This window comes from Athene noctua, unplaced genomic scaffold, assembly GCF_965140245.1.
Source record: "Athene noctua unplaced genomic scaffold, bAthNoc1.hap1.1 HAP1_HAP1_scaffold_31, whole genome shotgun sequence".
Taxonomy (NCBI): Eukaryota; Metazoa; Chordata; class Aves; order Strigiformes; family Strigidae; genus Athene; species Athene noctua.
In genome coordinates, this window is record NW_027437536.1 from 3,150,576 (window position 1) to 3,174,865 (window position 24,290).

The 24,290-nt window shown below is 56.5% G+C and overlaps 2 protein-coding genes across 11 annotated transcripts in view; one reads left to right on the plus strand and one right to left on the minus strand.

Annotated features, from left to right (window-relative positions):
* Window positions 1-13,314, plus strand: part of LOC141974098 (transcription elongation factor SPT5-like) — a 30,560-nt gene extending 17,246 nt beyond the window's left edge. For 2 of the 6 annotated variants that reach the window (XM_074933377.1, XM_074933378.1), the window contains exons 3-10: window positions 1,181-1,280; window positions 1,928-2,295; window positions 2,524-2,672; window positions 8,687-10,513; window positions 11,698-12,037; window positions 12,455-12,653; window positions 12,755-12,850; window positions 13,031-13,314. In XM_074933377.1, the coding sequence (XP_074789478.1) occupies window positions 11,796-12,037; window positions 12,455-12,653; window positions 12,755-12,850; window positions 13,031-13,174 (681 nt within the window). In that variant the 5' untranslated portion in view covers window positions 1,181-1,280; window positions 1,928-2,295; window positions 2,524-2,672; window positions 8,687-10,513; window positions 11,698-11,795 and the 3' untranslated portion in view covers window positions 13,175-13,314. Of the gene's footprint in view, window positions 1-1,180; window positions 1,281-1,927; window positions 2,296-2,523; window positions 2,673-8,686; window positions 10,514-11,697; window positions 12,038-12,449; window positions 12,654-12,754; window positions 12,851-13,030 lie in introns of those variants that run through there. The other 4 variants (XM_074933376.1, XM_074933381.1, XM_074933382.1 and 1 more) reach the window with 3 other exon arrangements.
* Window positions 13,315-16,678: 3,364 nt separating this feature from the next.
* On the minus strand, window positions 16,679-23,944 carry LOC141974088 (uncharacterized). Of its 5 annotated transcripts, XM_074933340.1 has the most exons (14): window positions 23,771-23,944; window positions 23,506-23,611; window positions 21,812-23,246; window positions 20,981-21,411; window positions 20,381-20,498; window positions 20,045-20,179; window positions 19,461-19,712; window positions 19,271-19,380; window positions 19,075-19,161; window positions 18,357-18,498; window positions 18,156-18,241; window positions 17,930-18,054; window positions 17,578-17,658; window positions 16,679-17,301 (listed from the first exon to the last, which is right to left on the minus strand). In XM_074933340.1, exons 3-13 carry the CDS (start codon window positions 22,155-22,157, stop codon window positions 17,613-17,615), a joined length of 1,878 nt encoding a protein of 625 aa, XP_074789441.1. In that variant the 5' UTR covers window positions 22,158-23,246; window positions 23,506-23,611; window positions 23,771-23,944; the 3' UTR covers window positions 16,679-17,301; window positions 17,578-17,612. The 5 variants fall into 5 exon arrangements, with proteins under 5 accessions (XP_074789441.1, XP_074789442.1, XP_074789440.1 ...); XM_074933341.1 differs by lacking the exon at window positions 23,506-23,611 and having other exon boundaries at window positions 21,812-22,262; XM_074933339.1 differs by lacking the exon at window positions 23,506-23,611.
* Window positions 23,945-24,290: the final 346 nt, after the last annotated feature.

Here is a 24,290-nt window from a genome sequence, read left to right on the forward strand (position 1 = left end):
ACAGTATGAAGGTGGTTTGTTTGGGCAGGACCAGGACGGGTAACAGATCCTCTGGTGTTCATTAGCCAAGTGGCTTCTGCTAAATTTATATCCCAGTGCTTCCATCCCCCATTGTCCAATGCTCTCAGCATTAGTCTTCAACAGTCCATTAGATCTCTCAATCTTTCCAGATGCTTGTGGGTAATAAGGGATGTGATACACCCACTCAATGCCGTGTTTCTTTGCCCAGGAGTTTATAAGATTATTTCGAAAATGGGTCCCGTTGTCTGATTCGATTCTTTCAGGAGTACCATGCCGCCATGAAATTTGCCTTTCAAGACCTAAGATGGTATTTCGGGCGGTGGCATGATGTACAGGGTACGTTTCAAGCCAACCCGTAGTTGCTTCTACCATGGTGTCACGGATGAAAGTATTGACACGGTAATGATTTAGAAAAATAATCTAGATTTATTAATAACTAACAACTATTTGTCAATACAAAATAACTCAGAAAGAAAAGTGACTTATTCAGGTTCTAAAATGACAATATTCACTCTAACTTACTTAACGGTACCTTAATTTATACACATATGTACATGCACATACACAAACCAGACATATACATACAGAAACAAAGGGGTTTGGATTCGGTAAAATGAAGACAAAAGGGACAAGCACACAGGAACAAGGGTAAGGGTACGTACCCACACACACACGCACCAATAAACAGGTGAAATAGAAGCTGGCTCAAGGAAAATTTCCCTCTCTAGTTTAGAGCAAATACTCCCAATGCCTTGGCATTCCTCAACGGGCCATAATTGAGACTCGAGCGGGGGGACTTCGCCCTGGCCTTCCGTCTGGAGCAGACGACACCTTAAGGGTTTTGGTACCTGAGAGGCTCCCAGCTCAGGGGAGATGCTGGTCACAGCCCACTGCGATCCAGGAGAGCTCAAAGGGTCTCTCTGGTGGTCACAGTTTATAGGATCCAAGATAATTGACTTTTGTCAAATACTATCTGGTGCCTTCCAGCAGTTGCACAAGAATTTGAATAACATGCACCCCTGTTATTGTTCCATCTGACCCCATCCCAGGCACAGGTGTGCCAGGCCATCAGGAGATGATGGGCCATTATAACCTTTTCCAAGCAATTGGGAGGGGCAGGAGCCAGGCTCCTCAAGGTTATCAGTCCTTATCTCCACAGATTGGTGTATGGCTCGGGGGAATGTGGATGGAATCACGCCTGGCACCAAGCAGCCCAACAAAGAGGGCAGGGAGGGGTAAGAATGGCACCACCACACACGGTGAGTATGTAGCGCTTGCCTTGGCGTGTTCGTGGCAGCGGTCCAATAGAGTCAATCCGCCAGGCCTCACCATATTGAAAACTCAGCCATCGCCCTCTGTTCCAGGGAGACTTTACTCGTGTGGCTCGCTTGATTGCAGCACGTTTCACATTCGTGAGTGACCTGTGAGATGGCCTCCATGGTCAGGTCCACCCCTCGATCACAAGCCCATCTGTACGTTGCATCTCTGCCAAGAGGCCCTGATGTTTCATGGGCCCATCGAGCTACAAACAGCTCACCCTTACGCTCCCAGTCCAGGTCCAGCCGAGCTACTTCAATTTTGGCAGCTTTGTCTGCTTGCTCATTGTTTTGATGTTCTTCAGCAGCACGCCTTTTGGGCACATGAGCATCTACATGAGGTACCTTTAGAGCCACGTTTTCCACTCAGGCAGCGATGTCCTGCCACAATGCAGCAGCCCAGATGGGTTTACCTCTGCGCTGCCAATTGGTCTTCTTCCACCCCTGTAGCCACCCCCACAGGGCGTTAGCCACCATCCAGGAGTCCGTGTAGACATACAGTACTGGCCACTTCTCCCGTTCAGCAATCTTTAGGGCAAGTTGGATCGCTTTTACTTCTGCAAACTGACTTGACTCTCCTTCTCCTTCAGTGGCCTCAACGATTTGTCTTGTGGGACTCCACACAGCAGCTTTCCCCTTCCGATGGCTTCCTACCACACGACAGGATCCATCAGTAAAGAGAGCATAACGCCTCTCATCTCTGGTAACTCGTTATATGGCGGTGCCTCTTGGGCACGAGCCACCTCCTCAGGCAACGCTCCAAAATCTCTACCTTCTGGCCAGTGCACGATCTCTTCCAGGATCCCTGGATGGTTGGGATTTTGCTGTTAAAATGCCCCATTTTTAGTCGTGCTCTACTCAATATAGAGGTCATTGAATGAAGTTCCTCTGTGAACCAAGGAAAGGATAGCTTTCCCTTGAACGCCTGTTCTGAATGCAGCTTGATCCTGGCTTTAAGGTAACATAAACACAAGCATGTATACTTACTTAGATACTTTAATGAAGAGTGTAAGATTCTTTGTATTCAGTGCTCTAGGCTCTAGAAAGTTAGGCTCCTGATTTAGAGCTACTTACAGACTCTTACCCTTTTGAATTCCTATTTTATACTTGCAATTTATTATATGTATTTACAAGATGCGCAGTAGACTTCAAAACTAACTTCTACCCATCTTTTTCCTCCAAACAGCAAGATAACAGAGAAATGTTTTGCAGTGTACGGCACATGATCTGTGACCTTACTGAGTGGAGATCTCCAGTACTCTCTGGGACCCTACCCCAAGCTGAGCTCAAAGAACTGAAAAAGAAAGTGACTGCCAAAATCGATTATGGCAACAGGTTTGTGAACGGTATTTTCTAAGTTTTTATGCTTAAAACCAAATCAGCTTGTGCAATACATGTTAGCTGTCAACGGCTTCTTGAAGGGTTCTTTTATTCCTGTATTGATGAGGACGGAACAGGAGTATGTTAACAGTCCTGTTACAGCCAGGCGGAGAACGAAGTCAATAGAGCATCTTTAAAATATAGTACAAATTATAATATGTAACGTGGAATCCATATGTAACTCGCTTGATGATATCATCAATTTAGTATTGGTATGAAGTTGTAATTTTTAAGGTCAATTGAAAAGTGCAAGTATTGCCTCCGTTCAAGATATGATTTAAACTCTGTTTGCTTCTGCAGCATAAACAGTTGTTGCCCTCTCAACACCACCAGCTGCGTGTGCCCTGAAGTCACTTGGCTGTACTGGGATGTTGAAGGATTTAGCTCAGAAGCATCCTTTAGCTCATTGTTCCTCTACTTCTGTAGTATCCAGCTTGTACCAGAAAACTCACAGATTTAATCAAGTACCTCTTTAACAGAAGAGGAGGGAAATTGTGAAGGAAATACTTACAAAAAAAAAAAAAAAAAAGCCAGCACAGTATCAGCTGCTTATGTTAGATGTGTGATTCAGACATAATAACTCTCCCAACAGTGGTCTGGGTTTAAGCAAAATTTTTAAAAACACAGTTTTAGGTTAAAAGTTGTCTGTACAGTTATGACTTGCCATTTTGATTGAAAATGAGAAGTGATAACTTACTCTTTAATCGGGAAATTACTTGAAGCAGTGTTTTGATTACTGAGAGACAGGGTTGTAGTGCTGTTAAAGGATTTTACCAGACTGTGGGTATCTCTAGGCTGCTTTATTAACAACTCAGAGCTGGGCCATCACCTCAGTGAGTGGCAACAGCTGACACAAAGCAGCTTACATTTATATGATTCCTCATAACATGGAATGCAATACCAATTCATCATCAATTTCAAAAGTCCGTTATATTCCAGAGTTCCGACTAGTTCTTCTCGTTCCGCTCCGATTCGTCTTCTGACGTTGCTGCTCGCTGATGCAGTCTTGGGTCATCACGATGACTTATCTTCAGGATTGTTCCCAGAGCACCTGTGCTGTATAAAACAATATCTATTTATTAGTATTCCTGCTATTAATAATATCCGAAGAGAAAAGAGATTTCTAAAGCTTATTCCTTTTACAAATTCCCTCCTTTTGTTTTTCCATCGTACTCCTGCGATCCTTCTTATTTATAATTCCACATCACTCTTTCTATCTTCTGCATTATAAAAGAACAACAACCAATGTAACAAACAAAACAATCACACAGACCATTGTGAAACACTAAGTTTAAAGCATCAGGCCACTTTAGGCCAGTCTGTTTACAGACCTTAAATAATTTTTCTTTTAAGGTTCTGTTTATTTGTTCTGCTTGGCTGGATGATTCAAGGTGATGGGGACTATGAAATAGACTAAAAATTCCTAAAAAATTATAAATTGGGATTAAAATATCAGCTGTGAAATGACCCCCATGATCAGAATCAGTGACTTCAGGAACTCCCCATTTAGGAATTACTTCCTTCAGTGAAATTTTTTACTACTGTTTTTGAATCATTTTTCCTGGTAGGGCAAGCTTTTACCTATCCTGTTAGCTGATCAGTTCTCACTAACATGTCCAAGTACCTTTTTTTTTTTTTTTTTTTTCTCTGCATTTTAGTATAATCAGTTTGGACCTTGGGAAAAGGAAAGGTGTCTGGAGGTCTTTTTCCACTGGGAGCCTTAATTCGTACAGAAGCGTATTGTTTACAAAGTTTACATCCTTCACAGATTCTTTTGGCTGCTGCATAAATTCCCAGGGCAGCCCAGAGTCGTTGATTCCGGAGCGCTAAGCTCTCCGGCCCCCCATGAGTTTTTTCGTGATGCCATCGCGTAATCGGTAATAAATACCTTTTGGGGAGAAGCGGCTTGTTACTGAGCATCCATTGTTCTCCTTGGGGCTGGGCTCCAAGCCGGATCCACCGCTCCTTTTCTTCATCAGGGAGGTCTTCATAGAGCTTATCTATATCCAGAAGTTTGGATACCACCTCACGTTGTGATCACGACATGATGGACACAGCCTGTCGTGCTGCGGCTCTGGCTGCTTGGTCAGCTAAAGAATTCCCTTTAGAAATCGTATCTTGCCTCTGAGTATGTGCTTTTATATAGATGACAGAAATCTCCGAGGGTAATTGTATCGCCTCTGATAATGCCTTGAGCTGCTTTCTGTGAGGCACAGACTTCCCTGCAGATGTTAAGAAACCCCGTTCTTTCCATAAAGTCCCAGGGGCATGGCAGATACCAAAATCATATTTAAAGTCCATATTTTGCAGCTTCTGTAAGAGCAATTATTTCTGCCCCCCGTGCACCTAAAGGTGCAGGCAAAGGTCCCACCAACAGTCACCACGTTTCCGTAGTCACTGCAAGACCGGTACATCTCCGACCTTCTCCGTAACAGGAGGAGCCGTCCCTGAAGAGGTTTGGATCAGGGTTATCCAAAGGCTGAACCTTCAAATCGTCTCGCGGTTTGCTGGTTTCACTTAATAGTTGAACACAGTCATGATTATCTTTTTCTCCGTCAGAGGGTAAAGGCATTAGGGCGGCAGGGTTCAATGCATTGCACCTTTCCAATTTCAAATTATCAGCCAATAATAGAATTATCTCTTCTCTCTGCACCCTTTGAGGAGATAAACCTTTCTCCCATATTGCTTTAATAATATCTCTACTTCATGGGGTACACAGACAGTTAGTGGTTGTCCTAGGACAATTGTCCTGGGGTTTTTTTTCCTACCATTACAGCTGCTGCTGCTATTGCTCTAATGCAAAAAGGAGTTCCTTTAGTCACTGCGTCTAATGTAGAAGAAAATTAGGGAACAGGTTGTTCATGTGGTCCTAAAGTTTGTACTACCACCCCTCTCGCAGTTCCTTTATTTTCATCCCAATACAATGTAAAAGGTTTTGAATAATCAGGAAGTCCTGGCTTTAGGATGAATCCCAGATATTTCACTTGCTGTTTGCAAAACTGCCATTTGGACAGAGATTCACCGTGCCCCTTGTTAACAAGTCGGATACACAGATATTCAGTGTCTCTAATACAGTCATCCGTAGTTTTACTTGCCCATAACAAGTCATCAACATACTGTATCAAAACAGACTTATTTGAAAAAAACAAATCTTGTAAATAATTTTTCAAAATTTGAGAAAATACTGTTGGAGAACTAGTAAATCCTTGTGGTAACCTAGTCCAAGTTAACTGCTTCCCTTGCCACGGGAAGGCAAAGAGTGACTGGCTTTCTTCCGTGACTGGGATGCTAAAGAAAGCTCCTGTAAGATCAAGCCCTGTGAAATACTGTGCCCAGGATCTGTGTTAAATCAGACTCGGATCTGGTACCACAGGGTGTGAAGCAATTACATGTTCATTTGCAGCTCGGAGATCTTGAGCAAATCTATATTCAGCATCTCCATCTTTATCTACTTTATGTTTACTAACTGGTAAAACTGGAGTATTATAAGGACTACGACATTCCTTTAAAATTCTTTTTTCTGAAAAAATGTACAGTTGGTTTTTCTCTACTGGGAATGGCCTCATTTATAATGGGATATTGCCAAATGGAAGGAGGATTCCCTCCTTCTGTTTTTATCACAACTGGCTCAGCCAGTGTTAACCATCCCACTTACTTCAGAGTTCTCTGGGAACTGCAGCCAATTCAAATCGTGTCTCATTCACATCATGTGGGTTTTGACCTCCCAGTTCAATTATTTCTGAGCCCATTAAAACCAGCTGAATCTCTGTTGGAGCCAAGGAGATAAACGGACCAAATTCCTGCAAAAGGTCTCGTCAAAGGGGTAGATAAATATTTTATCTGTTCCCCTGCTACTGCCCGTACTATCATTTGAAATGTGGGGAACTTCAAAATTCAGTACAGGCCCAAAGGGCCAGTAGGGGAACTGGAAGAGATCACAGATTTACCCCAAAGCAGTTTTTACCTCTGCAGAAATCTGACCGTGCTCATCTACTTTGATTCCACGGGGGCCCGTTGTTCCTGCAGTTCCCAGAGAAGATGACTATCATTTTCTTCGCTGTGATGAGGTCGAGGAGGTCTGGCAGGGGCAGATGCTCTTGTGCAGACACGGGTCTCGGCGGGCACTCTCTCTGCATGTGTCCCCAGTTCCCACGGCAGAAGCATCTGAACCATTAGCATATGGAGAGAGAAGAGGAATTCTGCCTCGCGCGCCCCTTCCCCTGATTCTGCCTCGGGGAAACCCCCGACCTCTCCCCCTTGGGTTATAGGTTTGGGTAACTGCTGCAGCCAGCAACACAATTTCTCTTTCTTTCTCTTTTTGCTCTGCCTTTTTCTCAAGTTTTAACCTTTCTTCTTGCTGCTTTTGCTTTCATCTCTCCCATCAAAAACAAAAGCAGCAATGCTAAGGATTTTAGTTAACGTTTTCCCTGGCCAGCCTGGCATCAATTTCTACACAAACACTAATAGCTGGTGGCTCTTGGAAATGGTCACGGGTCATACCCCCATAATTAAAGTAGCCTTCAACTGGCCCAAATAATCACTTGGGTGCTCGTTGCATTCCAAAACCTTTGTCCAATTAGTTATTCTCTTGCCTTTTTGGAAAATCTTTTCTCTTTTCTCTGCTTGAAATTGTTCTCATCATAAAGTTTGCATATCATTCCAGTTAGGGGTGTAATCAGTGACAACTCCCAATAACAGTGGAGCACGTTTTCCAGCATCAGCCCGTAAGCGAGGCATTTTTGCTTGCCAGGTGACTCAAGCACCTTGCTTCCAAGGTTCGTGTCCCATCGCTGCTGTTACTGGAGAGACGGCGGCACCTGCCCCAGGGCCCGCTCCAGGCTTTGGGCTGGAATCCAAACGCCTTGGGCACACGCCAGCACTTCTAAACGGGAATTCAGTTGCTTCAGCTTCAGGAGCTGAAGGAAGTCAACTCCCTTTAGTTTTTATCCAAGAGCTTTTCTTTCTTTGCTGACCTCTATTATACCAACTATACCAATAATCAATATCTTGACTCTCAGAATCCTCCAAAATTATTCTTAGAAATTTTTACTGATGGGGTTTGACTGTTCCTTTCGGAGGCCATACATCCATTGGCCCTCCTCCATCAGTTTCCTTTTCTGTGAGGATTGTGCCAAAGGTATCTTTCCTCAGTTTTCTGAAACCTCAGCAAGGGGCGTCCCCCTTTCAACGCTGAGTACTGTCCCCATCTTCTGTACATCTCTTTTATCTCTCTCTTTGCAAATTTCAGCACGAGAGTTTCCCAGTATAATTCTCTCTGGAATTACCCGTGCCCAAGTCTCTTAGGTGAACTCACCTCTTATTCCTTGGCCAGCAATTTGAGTATGGGCAACGGCTTTGTCCAGAGGAATACCTGACTCTTGCTCTCTTGTGTCCCAGAGTCCCATCGGGGTGGCCAGTTCTGTTAAAGGGTTTCCCCAGACTGCGGGTACCTCTGGGCTGGCTTTATTAACAGCTCAGAGCTGGGCCATCGCCTCAGGGAGTGGCCACAGCTCACAAAAAGTGCCCTCTCTAGATACGATACAACATACAATACCAAGAGTCTCAGTATTTTCCAGGAACTTTCAGCTCTCAGTTCATCATCCATTTCAGAAGTCCACCGTATTCCACAGTTTCGCCGAGTTCCCATCGTTCCGTTCCAGTTCCTCTTCGGACACCGCTGCTCACGTCCCGCTCATTGTGGTTCCTCATCTTCTGAACAGTCTTCATCATCGTTCACTTTTAGACTTCCGAGAAAAGACTCAAAATGTTCTCTTTGACATATTCTTAATCTATGTCTAGCTTTTCATTGCTCAGCTTTTCTAAGTTGCTTAAACTGTCAGTATTGTTCCTAGAGCACCTGTGCTCTGTTAATTAAACTTCTAAAACACTATCTCTTTATTAATTAATTATTCCTGCTATTAATAATATCCTGAGAAAAAATAGTTTTCTAAAGCTTGTTTCTTTTACAGTCTCCCACCACTGTGATGCCCACTTCATTCATCATCTCCTTGTTCAGATCCACCAACATGTTCTTTTGGATCCTGCAGCGAGGAAAGACCTGGTTTAACGAGGTCTCCCCTCGTTATGAGCTCTGTTAATTAGGCCCAGAGTGAGGGGCACCACGATAGCCACAGCACAGTTTCGGACACCACCACCCTCCTAGAAACAACTCTGATAATGATGGGGAAGCTCAGCGCAGGCGAGCAACTCATGTCACTAATTAAGGAGCGGGATAATGAGTTAAGTCCTTCCTTCCCCCTCAGGAGGGGGATCTTTCGGTGCCGTTTTCCCCACTGTGACACGGTGTATAGGTGCCACCACACCTGTTATCCACAAACGTGATGGTGGGGAAAATGGAAAATGGCCCCTGAATGGGACCTTGAGTGATAACACCCTGCTGCAATTGATGCTGTTTTAAGGAGGGAAGGAACTGGGATGAAGTCTCCTATGCAGACATGTTTTTTACCCTCCGAGACCATCCTGAATATCAAATAGACCGTGGCCTGGCACCCCCACGAGAACCATTGGTGCTGGCACCGGAAAGAGAAAATATGAAGGAAGGGAAAGAAAAAGGGGCCAAAATAAAGATTTCCCAGAGTACTATAAACCGCCGGTAGGAAGCCGGCAGGAGGAGGTTGAAAGTTTGGAGGAGCCAGAGGCAGGCTCCCCCCTCACAGCCCCGTGTCGCAGACAGAGACGGGAGAAGCGAGCGGCGATGCCGGCTCCTCTGAGAGAGGCCCTAGGGCTGGATGGGCCCTGCCAGGGTAAAAGTCCCGTTCACTTCCTTCCATCTGGCACCTTGGAAAAGTGCAGCGAAGGGGTATCGAAGCGACTGTTGGGGTGACCAAGCATTTCCAGTTTCTAATAAAACACCCGTGCTGGAACCCCAACACAGGAGCCCATATGAGGTTGTGGATGCAGATGGAGATTGGAGTGTCAGGGGCATGGAGCGGGCTGTACCGAAAGCAATGAACTGCTCGGCCCTATATGCCCTTCGGCAGGGACCTAAAGATACTCCCTCAGAATTCCTGGGTAAGCTGCGGGTACCGTGAGGCGACACACCCCTTAGATCCAGGGTCAGGGGTGGGAATACAACAGTTAGTGTCGTTATTTATAGGGCAGTCAGCACGGGGCATTCGAAAGAAGTTGTAAAAGCTGAAAGTGCCAGAGAGTTGGAATGTGGAGACCTTGTTAGACAGAGCACAGAGAGCATATAGCAAGAGGAGGGGAGGAGATCTGCATCCTGCTGTAGCAAACCCATATGCACTGTTAATTAGATGAGTACCGGAACTGCCTTGGTTTACCGTGCTGGCCCTAAAAGACCCCTTCTTCTGCTTGCCTTTGAGCTCCAAAGTCAGTGATTGTTTGCATTTGAATGAGAAAAGATGGAGTCCAGGAGGAAGATGCAATTAACATGGACTGTGCTGCCCCAGGGGTTTAAAATAGCCCCACTCTTCTTGGAAACCAAGTAGCTAAAGACCTGGAGCAATGGGAGCGGCCGCATGGAATCGGGGGTCCTGCAGTATGTAGATGATTCCTTAACAGCCACAGAGACTAAAGAAATGTGCATAACATGGACTATTAGTTTATTAAATTTGGGGTCTTAATGGCTATCGAGTCTCTCCACAGAAAGCTCCAGCAGCTCAGCAGCGAGTAACCTGCCCTGGAGCCGAGGTCACGGCTGGGCAAGGGACCCTGGGGACTGCAAGGCCAGAGGCCCCTGTCGGAGCCCTCGGGCACAGCCAGCTAAAGAGCTCTGCGCGATCCTAGGAACGACCCGGAGGTGTCGCCTGTGGGTATGTAACTACGGACTCCTGGTACAAAAAATCCCGCTGTGAGCTATTAAAATCAAATCGGAAACCCTCACTCGGCACGGAGAGGCGCTCAGAGCATTCCGTCAGCTGAAGAAGCAGCTGATGGATGCCCCTGCTCCGGGTTAACCAGACATCACTCAGCTGTCTGGTTATTCTCCCTCGAGAAACGGGGAATAGCCCCAGGGGTCCTGGCCCAAAAATTGGGACCAGATAGAAGGGCAGTGTCGTACTTCTCTAAACAACTTGATGAAGGAAGCAAGGGATGCCAACTGCCTGCTGCAGGCTTTGTGGAGAAATCCCCTTGCACCCCGGCGCTGGAGTAACCACCCCTGCTGTGTAACTCTATTCGTGTTGGAGAGTCTGTTTTCCACAAGTCACCGCACCCAAGCTGGACCCACTGGAGGACCGGGGGGCACATCCCACCTGCTTCCCACCGAAGGAAACTCCCCTGCTCTGCGGGGGCTGGCTTCGGTGCCAGCTGGACCCGGTGCCATCCCTTGCTGGGTGCCACCAGTCTCGGGGGAGCCTTTAAACCCCGTCAGTGAATTTATTCCTTCACTTCGGGGCACTGACGGCCCCTCTCCATCCCAGTGCTCCCGCAGCACGTTGCTTTCCACCGTCCTCCTCAGCCTCTTGGTCCTCATCTTCCTCCTCCTCTTCAATCTCTGGCGGAGCTCGGCCCTCCGGGGCGATGCCAGATCTTGGGGTGACACGTGCCGGTAAGACGAGCTCGTGGGGGGTGACGCTCCCCGAGACCTTCGGCATCCTGGCGCTACCATCTCCCTGTGCTGCATCCCCAGGGCCCCCCGAGCATCCCCCATCCCTGCCCTGCATCCACCTGTGAAGTGCTCAGGCTCGGCCAAGCGGCCCAGGGCAGAGCTGCCCCGTAGGTGAATCCTGTAGATGTGATAACTGATACCCACCGTGCTCGTGGGTGCTGCACTGAGGTATCACCACCCGCCTGTGCTGGTGTAAACAGTGCTCAAGCACTGAAATGCTGCAGCCTGAGCAACAGGCCCCGGGCTGAAGCCTCTACCTTAGCACGTGGTCATTAATAAAGCAGGGAAACTCGCCAGGGAAAGAGGCAGCTTAGACACCAGATATAATCTGTACGGAATGTATCGGGAGACAAAGTATCCAACTTTCCTTTCACATCCTTGTTCAAGGCTGAGGACCCACGTATTCCGGCTTGGTAGAAATTCCTTTGGTCTCAGCCGCCGAGCCCTGGCCAGGCTTTGGGTGGAATGCAACAGGAAAATGATACATGAAATTTACTGGACCAGACAAAGGTGACAGTCATTCTGGCTTATCAATCTCTGGTATACAAGGGCGGGCCCGCTCCCAGGGACTCTGGAGGCTTCAGCTCCGGGCGGAGGCACCGCGTAGGATTTCCCCCTGCCCGGGCCAGGCTCTGCAAACCCTCGCTGGAACCGGGGCTGCCCGCGGGGCTGGAGGATGTCATCCATCTGGAGAAGGATCTTTTGTACTTGCTGCTCTGACTCTCAGGTAGTGATGATCTGACGCATTTCCCTATATTTTCCTCTTGTTGCTTTAGCTGCACTCTTCTGTCTTTTCTTACTGCACGTTTTCTGTATTACACTGTTACATTATTTGGTTTTCCTGCTCTTTTCACTCTGGTGACTGAGTTTAATTGGTATCCCTAATCAGCAAAATAGGGGGAATCTCCCCGAGCATCCCCAATCCCTGACCTGCATCCACAGGCCACGACCGAGCATCCCCCTCAAAATCCCCTCATAGCCCCCCTAAAATCCCTACAACTCCACAAACCCCCCTTGTAGCCCCCTACTCCCCTCTAAACTGCCTACGACACCCAAACCCTCTCATAGCCCCACTACGACCCCCAAAACCCTGCTTGTAGCGCCCCTAAACACCCCAACACTGCCTTCTCTCTCCCCAGGACAGCCCCAGCCCCAGCCCGGTGGTCAACAGATCCATGACCCCTACAGCCCCCCCCCTGCGGCGGTACAACCCCCACACCCCCGGCTCGGGGACCGAGCAGAGCTCCAGCGACTGGGTGACCACCGACATCGAGGTGAAGGTCCGTGACACCTACCCGGACAGTCAGGCGGTGGGACAGATCGGCGTCATCCGCAGCGTCACGGTGAGACCCCCCCGCCCCGGTTCGGGGGTGCTTTTGGTGCAGGGAGGGGGTAACACACACGGTGATGCTGATTTCCCCCCCCTCTTTTTCTGTTTCTGTAGGGTGGGATGTGCGCTATCTACCTGAGGGACAGCGAGGAGGTGGTGAGCATCTCCAGCAGGCACCTGGAGCCCGTCACCCCCACCAAGAGCAACAAGGTAGGGCCCCCCCAGCTCCCCCATTTATCCTGGGCCTGCACCACTCCAACCCCCCCCCCCCCCCCGCCTCCTTTGGGGACCTTCTAGATCCCCTCAGGTGCTACCCCAGCTCTACTGGGACCCCCCACCACCCTCCTCAGGGCTCACTCTCCCCCCATCTGCACCCCTCCTCTGCCTCAGGTCAAGGTGATCCTGGGGATGCACCGTGAAGCCACCGGGACCCTGGTCTGCAGGGACCGAGAGTACGGGATTGTCCGCATGGATTTCGAGGACAGGTACAGGACCTTCAGGCTCAACTTCCTCGGCAAACTGATGGAAGATTGAGGGGGCCCACCTGTGCCCCCCACCCCCTGCTGCCCCCGTTCTCTTTGTGTCCCCCCGTTCTCTTTCTCCACACCCCTTTCCCCTGCTCAGTGTCGGCGGTTGGAACGAGGTTTAGTTGTCAATAAAGGCCTGTGGGTGCAGCCGGGGGGATGAACCAGGGCCCCGCCCCCCAGGGCTGGGGAAAGGGCGGTTAAATGCCCCCCCGGGGCCGAGAGAGGGTTGCAGCGGGACCCCCGGGGGTGGGGGGTGCTGAGCCGGGACCCCACTGCGGGGCGGGGGGAGAGTGAAGCGGCTTCAGCGCCGGCCGCGCTCATGCTCTGCCCTTACACCCCGCCTCCGCTTCCGCCTCCTCCTCCCATTGGCTCTGCCGCCGTCGGCACCGCCTCCGCTCCGCCGCCATTGGCCAGCAGCCGCGCCGCCATTGGTGTCCGGCCGTCAGTGACCGCCCCTCCAGTCTTGGTCCCGCCCCGTTCCTCCCGCCCCGCCGCCGCTCATTGGCTGGAAGCGGAGGGAGGGGATTGGCTGCGGCGGCCGCGCGTGCGCCCTGTGGCGCGCGGTGCGGGAAGATGGCGGCGGCCTGTGAGTTCCGCGGCGCCCTGGGAGCCCGCCGGGCCGGGCCGGGCCGGGCCGCCAGCGGCACCGGCGGTACCGAGGCGGTGCTGCGGGAGCGGCTGCGGCGGCAGCAGGTGGGGCCGCGAGGGGGCTGAACCTGGGCCTGAGGGGACGGGCGGGCGGGAAGGGGGGGCACGGGGCTCCGCGGGTGTCCCCAGCGGTGCCCACCTGTCCCCGGGCTTCTCTGGGCGCCCCGCGCCTGGGCCTGTCTGTCCTCGGGGGTCACCCGCCCTCCCCGGGAGGCGCCGGCGGTCTCTGACTGGCGCTGGGTGTTCCCAGAGCTCCCCGGCTGTCGCTGGCCATCCTCGGCCACCTCTAGGCCTCCGGGGCTGTTCCCGGGGCCCTCTGGCTGTCCCTGGCCACCCTCGGCCCGGCCAGCACTCCCTGCCTGTCCCCGAGTGTCTCTGGGGCTCTCTGGGCGTCCCTGAGCATCCTCAGACATCCCTGGGGGTCCCTAAAGGTCCCTGGGGCTCTCGGGGTGTCCCTGACCATGCCCAGAGCTCCCTGGTTGTCCCCAGGTGTCCCCAGAAGTTCTGGACTGTCCCCGGGGCTCTGCGGATGCCCCTTGCTATCCTCGACCCTCCTCAACTGTCCCCAAGCCCCCCTGGGTGTCCCCAAGCCCCTCCTCCCGGTGTGTGCCCCCCCCCCCCCCCCCCGTGTCCCCTCGCTACACAGGTGACAGAGGGACCCCTGGGACACCCCGCGGGCCTGGAGGAGGATGAGGAGGAAGAGCACAGCCCCCTCCAACCGCGGCAGCCCGAGTTTTTGTGGAGTTTGCGGGGCTGTTCTCGAGGCAGGGGGCCCTCTGCGCCGCGGCGATGGAGAGCGCCGGGCCTTTGCTGAATGCCGTGCCGGCAGCGGGAGGGAAGCCGGGCGCCCCTCGAGTCCCGGCGGTGCCAAACCCACCCCGGCAAAGAGTCAGAGGAAACGCTTGGCTGTCGGCAAACCATTTACTGGGGCATCACTGCGAAAACCGGTGCCGAGAGCGTGTGGCACAGCACATCCTGGGGCATCCCTGGCTCCGCTCTTCTCTCCCGGCGTGGAGCCGGGTGTTGCTGGTCGGGGTGGCTGAAGGTGAGGAAGAGGAGGGTCTCTGGGCAGCTCTTCTCTGCCAGGGGGTTTGCCAGGGTTGCCGCGGTGGCTCAGCAGGGATGTGGGTGTTCCTGGCTCTGTGCCGGGAGGAGTGTGCCAGGCACAGTGGGGGAGTCCCCGTCTGTCCCCTGGGGCCCATCCTTGGGGACAGGGATGGCGCTTGGCCGCTTGGGGTCGCGCCGCGTCACCGGAGCGTCCTGCGGGGAGAAGGATGGGGGGGTGAGCGGCACCGTTACAGAGGCTCTCAGATAAACAACCAACCACCAACAATAAAAAATTATTAACACCATTAACTACCTCTCGGTGAATCACAGGTGTGGATGTCTGTGAGAGGAGAGCAGATCGACTTTCTGGGGTTTATGGGCAACCCAGGGACCTGGAGCACCCCGGGATTCTGGGTACTCATGGTACGGGGGCACCAGGGACCCCGAGCATCCAGGGCCCCAAAGCACCCGGGGGACGCAAAGGCCCCGAGCACCCGGTGTCCCCGAGCACCCACGCCCAGGAGCCCCCCCACGGCTGTACCTCGGCGTGGGACGAGGTGTTCGCTCTGCCAGGCAGGTTCTGCTCCACGCTGCTCCCGGCGACCACGCTGCCATCGGGGCGGCCACGCTGTTCCCGGCTGCCGGGGGCCCCCGGCACCGTGGAGTTACCGGCCGCGCGCGTTGCCCTGGGCTGGCGCTGATGCTGGGAGCGCCCGGTGCCGTGGCGGGTGGGGACGGGGGCTGGGCAGACGTCCCGCGGGCTCGTGCCGCTGCCGTACCCGTGAGACCCTGCGCGTGATCCAAGAGATGAGCAGGGAAACCCCTGAGCTTCTCCCCTGAGCCCTGGCCAGGCTCGGGGGCAATCTCCTGTGAGAGCCAAACCAGATATTCCCGCTCCAAACAAAGGCGCCGGCTCTCCTGCCGGGCTGATTTTGGGGCTAGAAGGCCGGGCCCGCTCCCAGCGCCTCTGGAGGCCTCAGCTCCGGGCGGAGGCACCGCGTAGGATTTCCCCCTGCCCGGGCCAGGCTCTGCAAACCCTCGCTGGAACCGGGGCTGCCCGCGGGGCTGGGGGCTGGCAGCGGGGGCAAGGGCTGAGGGATCTGCCTTAACCCCTGTGCTCTCTCTCGGGCAGGGATGCTCTGAGGCGTTGCCCTGTGCTCTCCTGGTTGCACTGCTCTCCCTTGTCTCACTCCGTGGGCTCTGTATTATTCCCCACACTCTGGAGTTATTTGCAGCAGAAGACGCCGGCTCTTTCCACTCTGCTGTCGGAGGTTAATCGATATCCCTAATCAGCCAAACAGGGGGACCCGGGGGGGCAGAATGTGTGGGGCCCCCCCAACGCCCTCCCCCATAATCTCTTCCCCTCCTCCTCTTCCTCCTCCTCCAGACGAAGAGCGTGAGGAAGGCAGCGAGAGCGAAGGGGGAGAGGGCAGCGAGGAGGAGGAGGAGGGGGCCGAAGGCTCCGGGAGCAGCAGCGAGCGGGGTGGGGGGGCTCGGCCCTCAGCGAGGAAGAGGATGAGGCCGAAGATGAGGAGGAGGAGGAAGGTGGCTGGGGGGACCTCCGGGGGGGGGCAGTGACACCGCCCGGGCCGCTCGTGACCAGGGGGAGATTTTGGGCAGCAACAGCGACGAGGAGGAGGGGGAGGAAGAGGAGGAAGAGTCCGGGGGGCAGCGAGGGGGGGACCCCGCACAGCCCCCGCCTGACCCCAGCGAGGCCTCGGAGGACGACGAGAGCCCCAGCGACGCCTCCGACTCCTCCAGCGACAGAGCGGCGTGTCCCCCCTCCCCGTTTTGGGGAAAAACCAGGCACTTTGGGGGGTGTTTCTGGTTTTCTCTTTAATAACGTAGTCAGGGTTAGTAGCCACAGCCGGAACTAAAGTTATTCCTAACAACTTGTGTCTAAAATAACGTTTTCTATCGCAAAGGGCCGCGGCGCTGCGGGTACAAAGGGGGAGCGGGGGGCTGTACCGACGGGGGAGGGGTCCTGGGGCATCCCCACCCTGGGGGAGGGGAGGGAAGGGGGGGCATCGCCGTGTCCCTCAGTTTGGGCTGTAAATAATAATGATATTATTAATGCGTATTAATATACGTTAATATCATTTGGGGTACTGATACAGTAATGAAGAGAAAAGGAATAAAAACTGAAAAACCCATCAAAACCGCAAAGATTTGGGATTGTTAAAAATGGTGAAAACCGACAAAAATGGGGGAGAGGGGGTAAAGGGGGGGCAGGGGGTGTCTGTGTTAATCCCCACCCCCCTTCCCCGCCGCTTATTTTGGGGGTGGGGGGGGTGGAGGAACCGAGCGAGACTGGTCATGGAGGGGGTGACACCCCCCCGTGGAGTGGGGGAGGGGTCATGGGGGGAGGGGTCATGGGGGACCCCCCTATTTGGGGAGGGGGGGCGGCGCCATCAGATGGTGAGGTCTTGTCTGAGCCATCTGCGGGGGGATGGGGGGTGTCAGAGGGTACTTGGGGGGGGCCACATCCCCTTACACCCCTCCCCTCCCCCAAATCCCTTCCTGCCCCCCCCAGCGCCCCCCCCGTGCTCCCCATCCTCCCCCGTGTCCCCAAATTCACCCTGTCCCCATGTGTGTCCCCCCCATACTCCCTCCTGCCATGTCTCTGTCTCCCCCCATGTCCCCACCCTGTCCCTGGACCCCCCCCACGTCCCCGGACCCCTCTCACGTCCCTTTGCCCCCCCGAACCCCCCTCACCGCCCAGCACTTGCTCCACCATGCTGAACAGCGACTCAGGCGTGGGGCTGATCTCCAGGTCCGTGCCGGGGAGGGGACGCTCTGAGGGGGGGCGGAACAGAAACTGGGGTAAGGGGGGGCCCCAAGATTTGTACCCGACCCCCCCAACCCTCCTAGGGAGGGGACCAGGCACTCTGAACCCCCCAAACCTCCCACACCACGACCAGAACATCTTCCCCCGCCCTAGTAGGATGGGGGGTGCGGAGGGGAGGGGGGGAGCACAGGTTCCTCCCCCCACTCAGGGGGTACACCAAGGTTTTGTCTTCCCCCCCGCCAAGGTTTGGGGGGGCCCGTGTCCCCCCCCAAGACGTACCCTGGGGGAGGGCGAGCAGGGCCTGGGGCGAGCTGTTGATCGGCACCGAGTGGGAAGGTGCGGAGCAGCCACTGGACCTGCCACCACCAGGAGAGGAGCCTCTTCTTCTGTGTCTCTGTGAACGCCTGGGGGGGGAAGGGGGCATATGGGGGGGGTCACACAGCCCTATAGCCCCCCCCCCCAAGCCCTACAAGACCCCCCAAAGTCCCCGCAGCCCCCCCCATACCTCGTGGCCCTGGCACTGCTCCAGGAGCTCGAGGTAACTGATGATGTTCTCCTTGTCCGGCCGTGACACCAGGAACTGGATGCAAACTGGGGGGTGTCGGGGGTCAGGGAGGGACCCCGACACCCTGATTCCACACACACACCCCCCAGAACCATGGGACCCCCCGAAAAAAAGAAATTGGGGTGTGGGGGGGTGTCTCACCTTTGCCCATGACACAAGTGAACAGCCTCGGGATGTCCCCGTAAGGGACGGGGGCTGCGGCGTTGCTGGCTTTAATGGGGGTCACTATGATCTGTCGGAGCTCCTGAAGCGCCGGCCACAGGCTGCCCCCCCATAGGATGCGCTGTGGACGGTGGGGGGGAGTGTTAAGGAGGGGGGGGGAAACGTGGGGACTGAGGGGGAGAGCATGGACACACACCCCAAACCCCCCCACCCCCAGTCCTGGGGACACAGGGAGGGGTGACCAGGGACATCTTGTGCCACTGCTGGGGACACGGGGAGGGGTGCCAGGGATGTGGGGACACCCTGGGGATCTGAGGACAAGGGACACCCTGTACCAGCCCTGGGGACATGAGGAACTCTCTGGGTCACCCTTGGGGACGTGAGGGACATAGGAGACACTCTATGACACCCTCGGGGACACCCTGTGCCACCCGTGGGGTACTGGGACACACGGGACACCCTGTGCCACCTCTGGGGACATGAGGGGGAGCAGGGACACCCTGTGCCACCCTTGGCGACACCGGGATGTGGGGGACACCCTGTGCCACCCCTGAGGACACAAGAGAACAAGGACACCCCGTGCCAGCCCTTGCGCTGCAGAAGGGGACATGGGCCACCCCGGGGCCACCTCTGAGGACCTGAGGGCCTCCCCGAGGCCACCCCAGGGGACCCGAGGGCCACCCTGTCACCGTCCCACCTTCTCCAGCGCCCTGAGGACGCTCGGCCGCTCCCGCAGCTTCTGGATGCTGAGGAGGATCCTCTGCCGCGCGCCCCTGGGGACATTCTGCGGGGACAAGGAGGGGACAAGCAGGGTCAGAGTGACCGGGGAGGGGGGGACAGTGTCTCCCCCTTCATTGGGGGACATGGAGGGGGGGGGCGACACCCCGTGTCACCTGTGACTCGAGGTGATGCTCCGTCAGCCTCATCATCTCCTCGTACGTCATTTGGGAGAAAAGCGCCGTGTATTCCCGCAGCCCCAGGCTCTCCAGCCAGGAGGGGACATCTTGGGGGGGACAGGAGTGTGACACGGGGTGACAGGTCCCTATGAGCCCCCCCACCCCCAAACGACCCCCCAAACCCCACCTTTCATGCCGCTGCCCTCCTCCTCGAAGGTGTTGCAGCCGCCGGCCGGCTCCTCGGTCTGTTCGCTGCCCCAAGAGGCCACGCTGCTTTTGGGGGAGCAGGGGGGCGTGGGCCCCAAAAGGGGGGCAGGGGGGGACAGGTACAGGGGTTTCACCACCCCCCACACCCATTCGGGTCCCCCTCCCTGGGCACTGCCGGGCACCAGCGAGAGGGAGGGCTCCAGCGGGCTGGGGTGCAGCTGGGAGGGCAGAGCTGGGGGGAGAGGAGGGGGGGGGGGTCAGGGGGTGCGCTGGGGTCCTGGGGAGGGGGGGGGGGGGGGGAGAGCGATTATGGGTGGGACCCCCCGATTTGGGGAGGGGGGGGCAGGGCCATCAGATGGTGGAGGTCTTGTCTGTGCCATCCGAGTGGGGGCGGGGGGGTGTCAGGGGGTATCTTGGGGGTGGGGCCACATCCCATTACACCGCCCCCCCAAAACCCCTTCCTGTGTCCCCCCCCAGCACCCCCCATCCCCCCTGTGTCCCCAAATTCACCCTGTCCCTGTGTCTCTCTGTCCACCCACTGTGCCCCCCCATCCCTGGACTCACCCCCACGTCCCTTTGCTCCCCCCCTCCAGGCCCCCCCCTCACGGCCCAGCGCGTGCTCCATCATGCTCAGATGCAGCGGCTCCAGCATGGCGCTGATCTCCAGGTCCGTGCTGAGGAGGGGACACACTGGGGGGGCTGCGGTACAGAAACTGGGGTGAGGGGGGGCCCCCAGACTTGTACCACCCCCAACCTCTCATAAGCCCCCTCATCTCCCCCCAACCCTGTTGCCAGGGAAGGGGGGGGGCACAGGTTCCCCCCACACTCAGGGGCTCCCCAAGGTTTCAGAGTTCCTCCCCCCAAGGTTTGGGGGGGTCCGTGTCCCCCCCCAAGACGTACCCTGGGGCAAGGCGAGCGGGGCCTGGGCCGAGGTGTGGACGGGCAGCGAGTAGCTCTGCTGCCCCGCGCTGCGGCTCCCCGGGGAGCCCCCGGCCCCCCCACAGCCGAAACACAGGCTCTGGGGGGGGGGGCACACAGAAGGCTGATTTGTGGAGGCTGGACCCACCAGGAGGCCCCCTCCCCCCAAGAAAAGAGACCCCAGGGTGAAGGAGCTTCAAGGATCCCAGTGTCTGCCCCCCCCCCCCAAACACACCACAAATTCATCCAGTCCCCCACCCCCATCTCCCCAAGGACCCCCCCACCTACCCACCCCCCCCTAAAGCACAGGACGCCCCCAAATCCTGAAGGACCCCCCCACCTACCCACCACCTCACAGCACAGGACGCCCCCAAATCCTGAAGGACCCCCCCACCTGCACCCCCCAACCCTGATGGACCCCAGCATCTTCCCCCCCACCGCTAAGAGCCCCAAATCCACTCCCCAACTCCAGACTCCCCCCAAATCCCCAAGGACCCCCACATTGCCCCCTCGCACCCTGAGGACACACACCACCGCCCCCCCCCTCCCCCCAGACCTGCCCCCCCCATCCCCGTCACCCACCTGATGTCTCTGAGCACCGAAGGGGAGGTCGCCGAGTGGGGTCAAGGGGTTGGGGGCCCCCCCAGCAGGCCCCAGGTGGGCGGGGAGCAGCACGGGGGGGTGCAACACAAAGGGGTGCTGCTCCTGCTGCCCCCCCAGCCTCCATCCCGAGCCAGCTACAGGGAGCGAGTGGAAGGGGGGGTGGGTGGTGTCAGGGTGGCAGCAGCCCCCTCCCAGCCCCCAGAGGCACCGCATGGGCTGTTCACTGCCCCAAGAGGCCACTCTGCTTTGGGGGAGCAGGGGGGCGTGGGCCCCAAAAGGGATACGGGGGGGCACGGGGAGAAAGGTTTTGTCGCTCCCTCCAACCCATTCGGGTCCCCCTCCCTGGGCACTGCCGGGCACCAGCGAGAGGGAGGGCTCCAGCGGGCTGGGGTGCAGCTGGGAGGGCAGAGCTGGGGGGAGAGGAGCGGGGGGTCAGGGGGTGCGCTGGGGTCCCCTCTGCAGGACACCCCCCTGCCAAGTCCCCTGTGGCCACCTGGGTCCCCTTAATGTCTCCCCAAGTTATTTGTCCCCTACATTTCCCCCGCAACCCGTCCAGCCCATCCTCAACCCCTGTCCCCGCCCAGCACCTCCCTCTCACCCCCTCCTACCCCTCCTCACCCTCAATGTCCCTTCTCAGCCCTTAATGTGCCCCCCCAGACCCCTTCCTGCCCCCTCTGTCCTCTCAATTCCCCCCCAAACCCCTTCCCGCCCCCTCTGTCCTCTCAATTCCCCCCCAGACCCCTTCCCGCCCCCTCTGTCCTCTCAATTCCCCCCCAGACCCCTTCCCGCCCCCCCGCCGGCCCCACTCACCTGCTCCCCCCGGCCCGCTGCTGCTGGTGGGGGGGTACAAGGGCGGGTGCCTGTTCTCCTCAGGAGCCGCCCGCGGACCGGGACGGCCCCGACTCGGTGGCTGCATCTTCGGGCCCCTCGAGAGGAGGTGGTGGCCCTCGAGCAGCATCGGGGCACGAAGGCTCCATCGGGGGGTCGCCGCCGGCACCGGGCAAACGCTCCTTACTGGCGCAGCCGGAGAGCCAAGGCTCTGCGGCCGTCCCGGGGGGTGGCAGGGTGTGTCTGAGAGCCTCGCAGAGGGGCTGGCTCTCCTACAGGCAGAGCTTGTTCTTGATCCCGGACGCCAAGATAAAAGTGACTGTTTCATGTCGCTGGCCTTGACGTTGGTGCTGCCAGGGCGCAGGAGGGGGCGGGGGGCCAGAGAGAGCTACTCCTGCCTCGGCCGGCTCCTGCGGCCACGGGCTGATGCCACCTGCAGCAAAAGAAAGGGGACAGGGAGGAGACTGAGGCTGCGTCCCTGTGCAATCGTGTGGGGAGGTGGGGGGAACGCGGGGCTAAACCCCGATGGATTGATCGACTGATTCTCAACCCCCCCAGTCCCTCTCTGACCGGCAGCTCTCCAGCCACTCCTCCCCCAGGCTGTAGCCCTGCTGGGGCTGTTGTGGCCCAAGGGCAGCCCCCGGCATTTGCCCTCGGTGAAACTCCCCCAGCTGGGCTCAGCCCATGGCTCCAGCCTGGCCAGGTCTCTCTGCAGAGCCTCCCCACCCTCGAGAGACCAACACCCCCACCCGGCTGGGTGTCACCTGCAAACTGACCGCGGGGGCACTCGAGCCCCTCGTCCAGCTCATCAGTGAAGGTGTTAAACAGGAGCGGCCCCAACACCCAGCCCTGGGGGACGCCACTGGTGGTAAACTGGAGTTAACTCCCTTCCCCACAGCTCTTTGGGCCCGGCCAGCCAGCCAGGCTTTTACTCGGGATTTTATCTCCTCCTCTGCTCGGCTCCCTTCAAATATGACTTTTTGTGGTGACACACAAACTCTGTGCTCACCCTCCCTTCTCTCCTGCACCCACTGTACCAAGTCCATCTTGCTTCCCGTCCTCCCTCCTTTTCCCACAGAAGCCCGCCGTGCCCCTTGGCACCACGAAACTGGGTCAGTATTGACAGAATGTTGATTGGACTCCAGCCCCACCCGCTCACCCCGACCTACCACCACAAATAGCCCCCCAAGCCTGCACCCAACTTGGAGGGACGACCACCCGACACCAAAGCGGAGGGACAGACCCACGGGTTCGTGCTCTCGCCCCCCCAGAGGGGGCTACGCCCAGTGCATCCGCGGGAACTGTGTGTGTGGGACTGCAATCGTTCCGGGTTGGGTTTTCTCGGTTGCTGTAGTGCTCTAGAGCCAACCTGCAGCTTGTGCGTTTATCGTAGGCAGCCTCAGGGAACCTGTCAACGCTGCATGAAAACAAACCGTGCTATCCGTGAATCTGACTGTTTCTCCTGAGTGCCCGCTGGGGCTGGCTCGGATCAGGGTCCCAGTCCCGACTGGTATATTAATACCAATTTCATGTCACACCTGTTAAGGGACAAGTCCAGCCGCCCCTCGCCCCTCTGATCTCTGAGGACCGGCCAGAACGCAAGGGGATTTCTCTCTTACCAAGTGAGCTCTTACCCTAAAGGCAACACCGGTAAACGGGGGGACCCCCGGACCTACCCGGAGGGGGTGTTGGGGCTGTTGGGGTCCCAGGCGCCGCTCTGGGCGGGCGTGCGGCTGCCGTCGGGCAGCGGCGTCTGCGAGCCGTAGTGCGGCGTGCGGCTGCCTGCCAGGGCCCCGGTGGCTCCGTCAGCCCCCCCGAGCCCCCTCTGGCTGGGGGGAACCCAAGAGTCCACCCCCCAAGTACCTGTTACCTGGGGCACCAGGGACCCCCCAGCACCCATGATCTGGGGCACCAGGGACCCCAAGTCCTTCTGACTCTCACCCAAAATTCGGGTTCGCTTTTATCCTTCGTGCTGGTGCCGTCACCACCCCGCGCTTCGACCGGCACTGCCACAACGCTGCCGCCGCCGATTTTAGACGACGCCGGTGACGGTTTTGTTGCCGTACGGCTACCGGCGGCGTTCCTGTGACCCGGTCGCTGGGTGGCTGCGGTGACGGGGACCGGTTTGGCTTCCTAACTGGTGGCTTTCGCCTTGACGGTCCCTCCCGGCTCAGAGCTTTCCTTAGGGGGAGGTTTGGCGAGTTTTTTTAGGACGCCAGCGTACTGGAGCACGGAGCAGTCGTCGTCGCTCTCGGTGGCTTTGTCCCCATCGGTCCCCAAGGCATCGCCCAGTCTGCTGAAGACCCCCGCGGGCTGGGAGACAAGGTGAGAGGAGCCCGTCAGCACCCGCACCCCCATTTACCCTCCCCTGACCCTCTGCCCCCCGAATTCTGCCCCTGGGATGGAGACCAGATGGATACCAGCCCTCTTGGGATGTAACGATGCAAAATGCTGCCTGCGT

What these genes read in the sequence shown, in the direction of transcription:
- LOC141974088 (XM_074933341.1), bottom strand. Translation starts at nt 22,157, where the DNA reads ATGAAACAGTCACTTTTATCTTGGCGTCCGGGATCAAGAACAAGCTCT. An exon ending in AGCATCACCTCGAGTCACAG is followed by an intron (nt 19,162 to 19,270) that starts GTGACACGGGGT and finishes TTGTCCCCGCAG; the next exon opens with AATGTCCCCAGGGGCGCGCG. An exon ending in CCTGCTCGCCCTCCCCCAGG is followed by an intron (nt 17,659 to 17,929) that starts GTACGTCTTGGG and finishes GCCCCCCCTCAG; the next exon opens with AGCGTCCCCTCCCCGGCACG.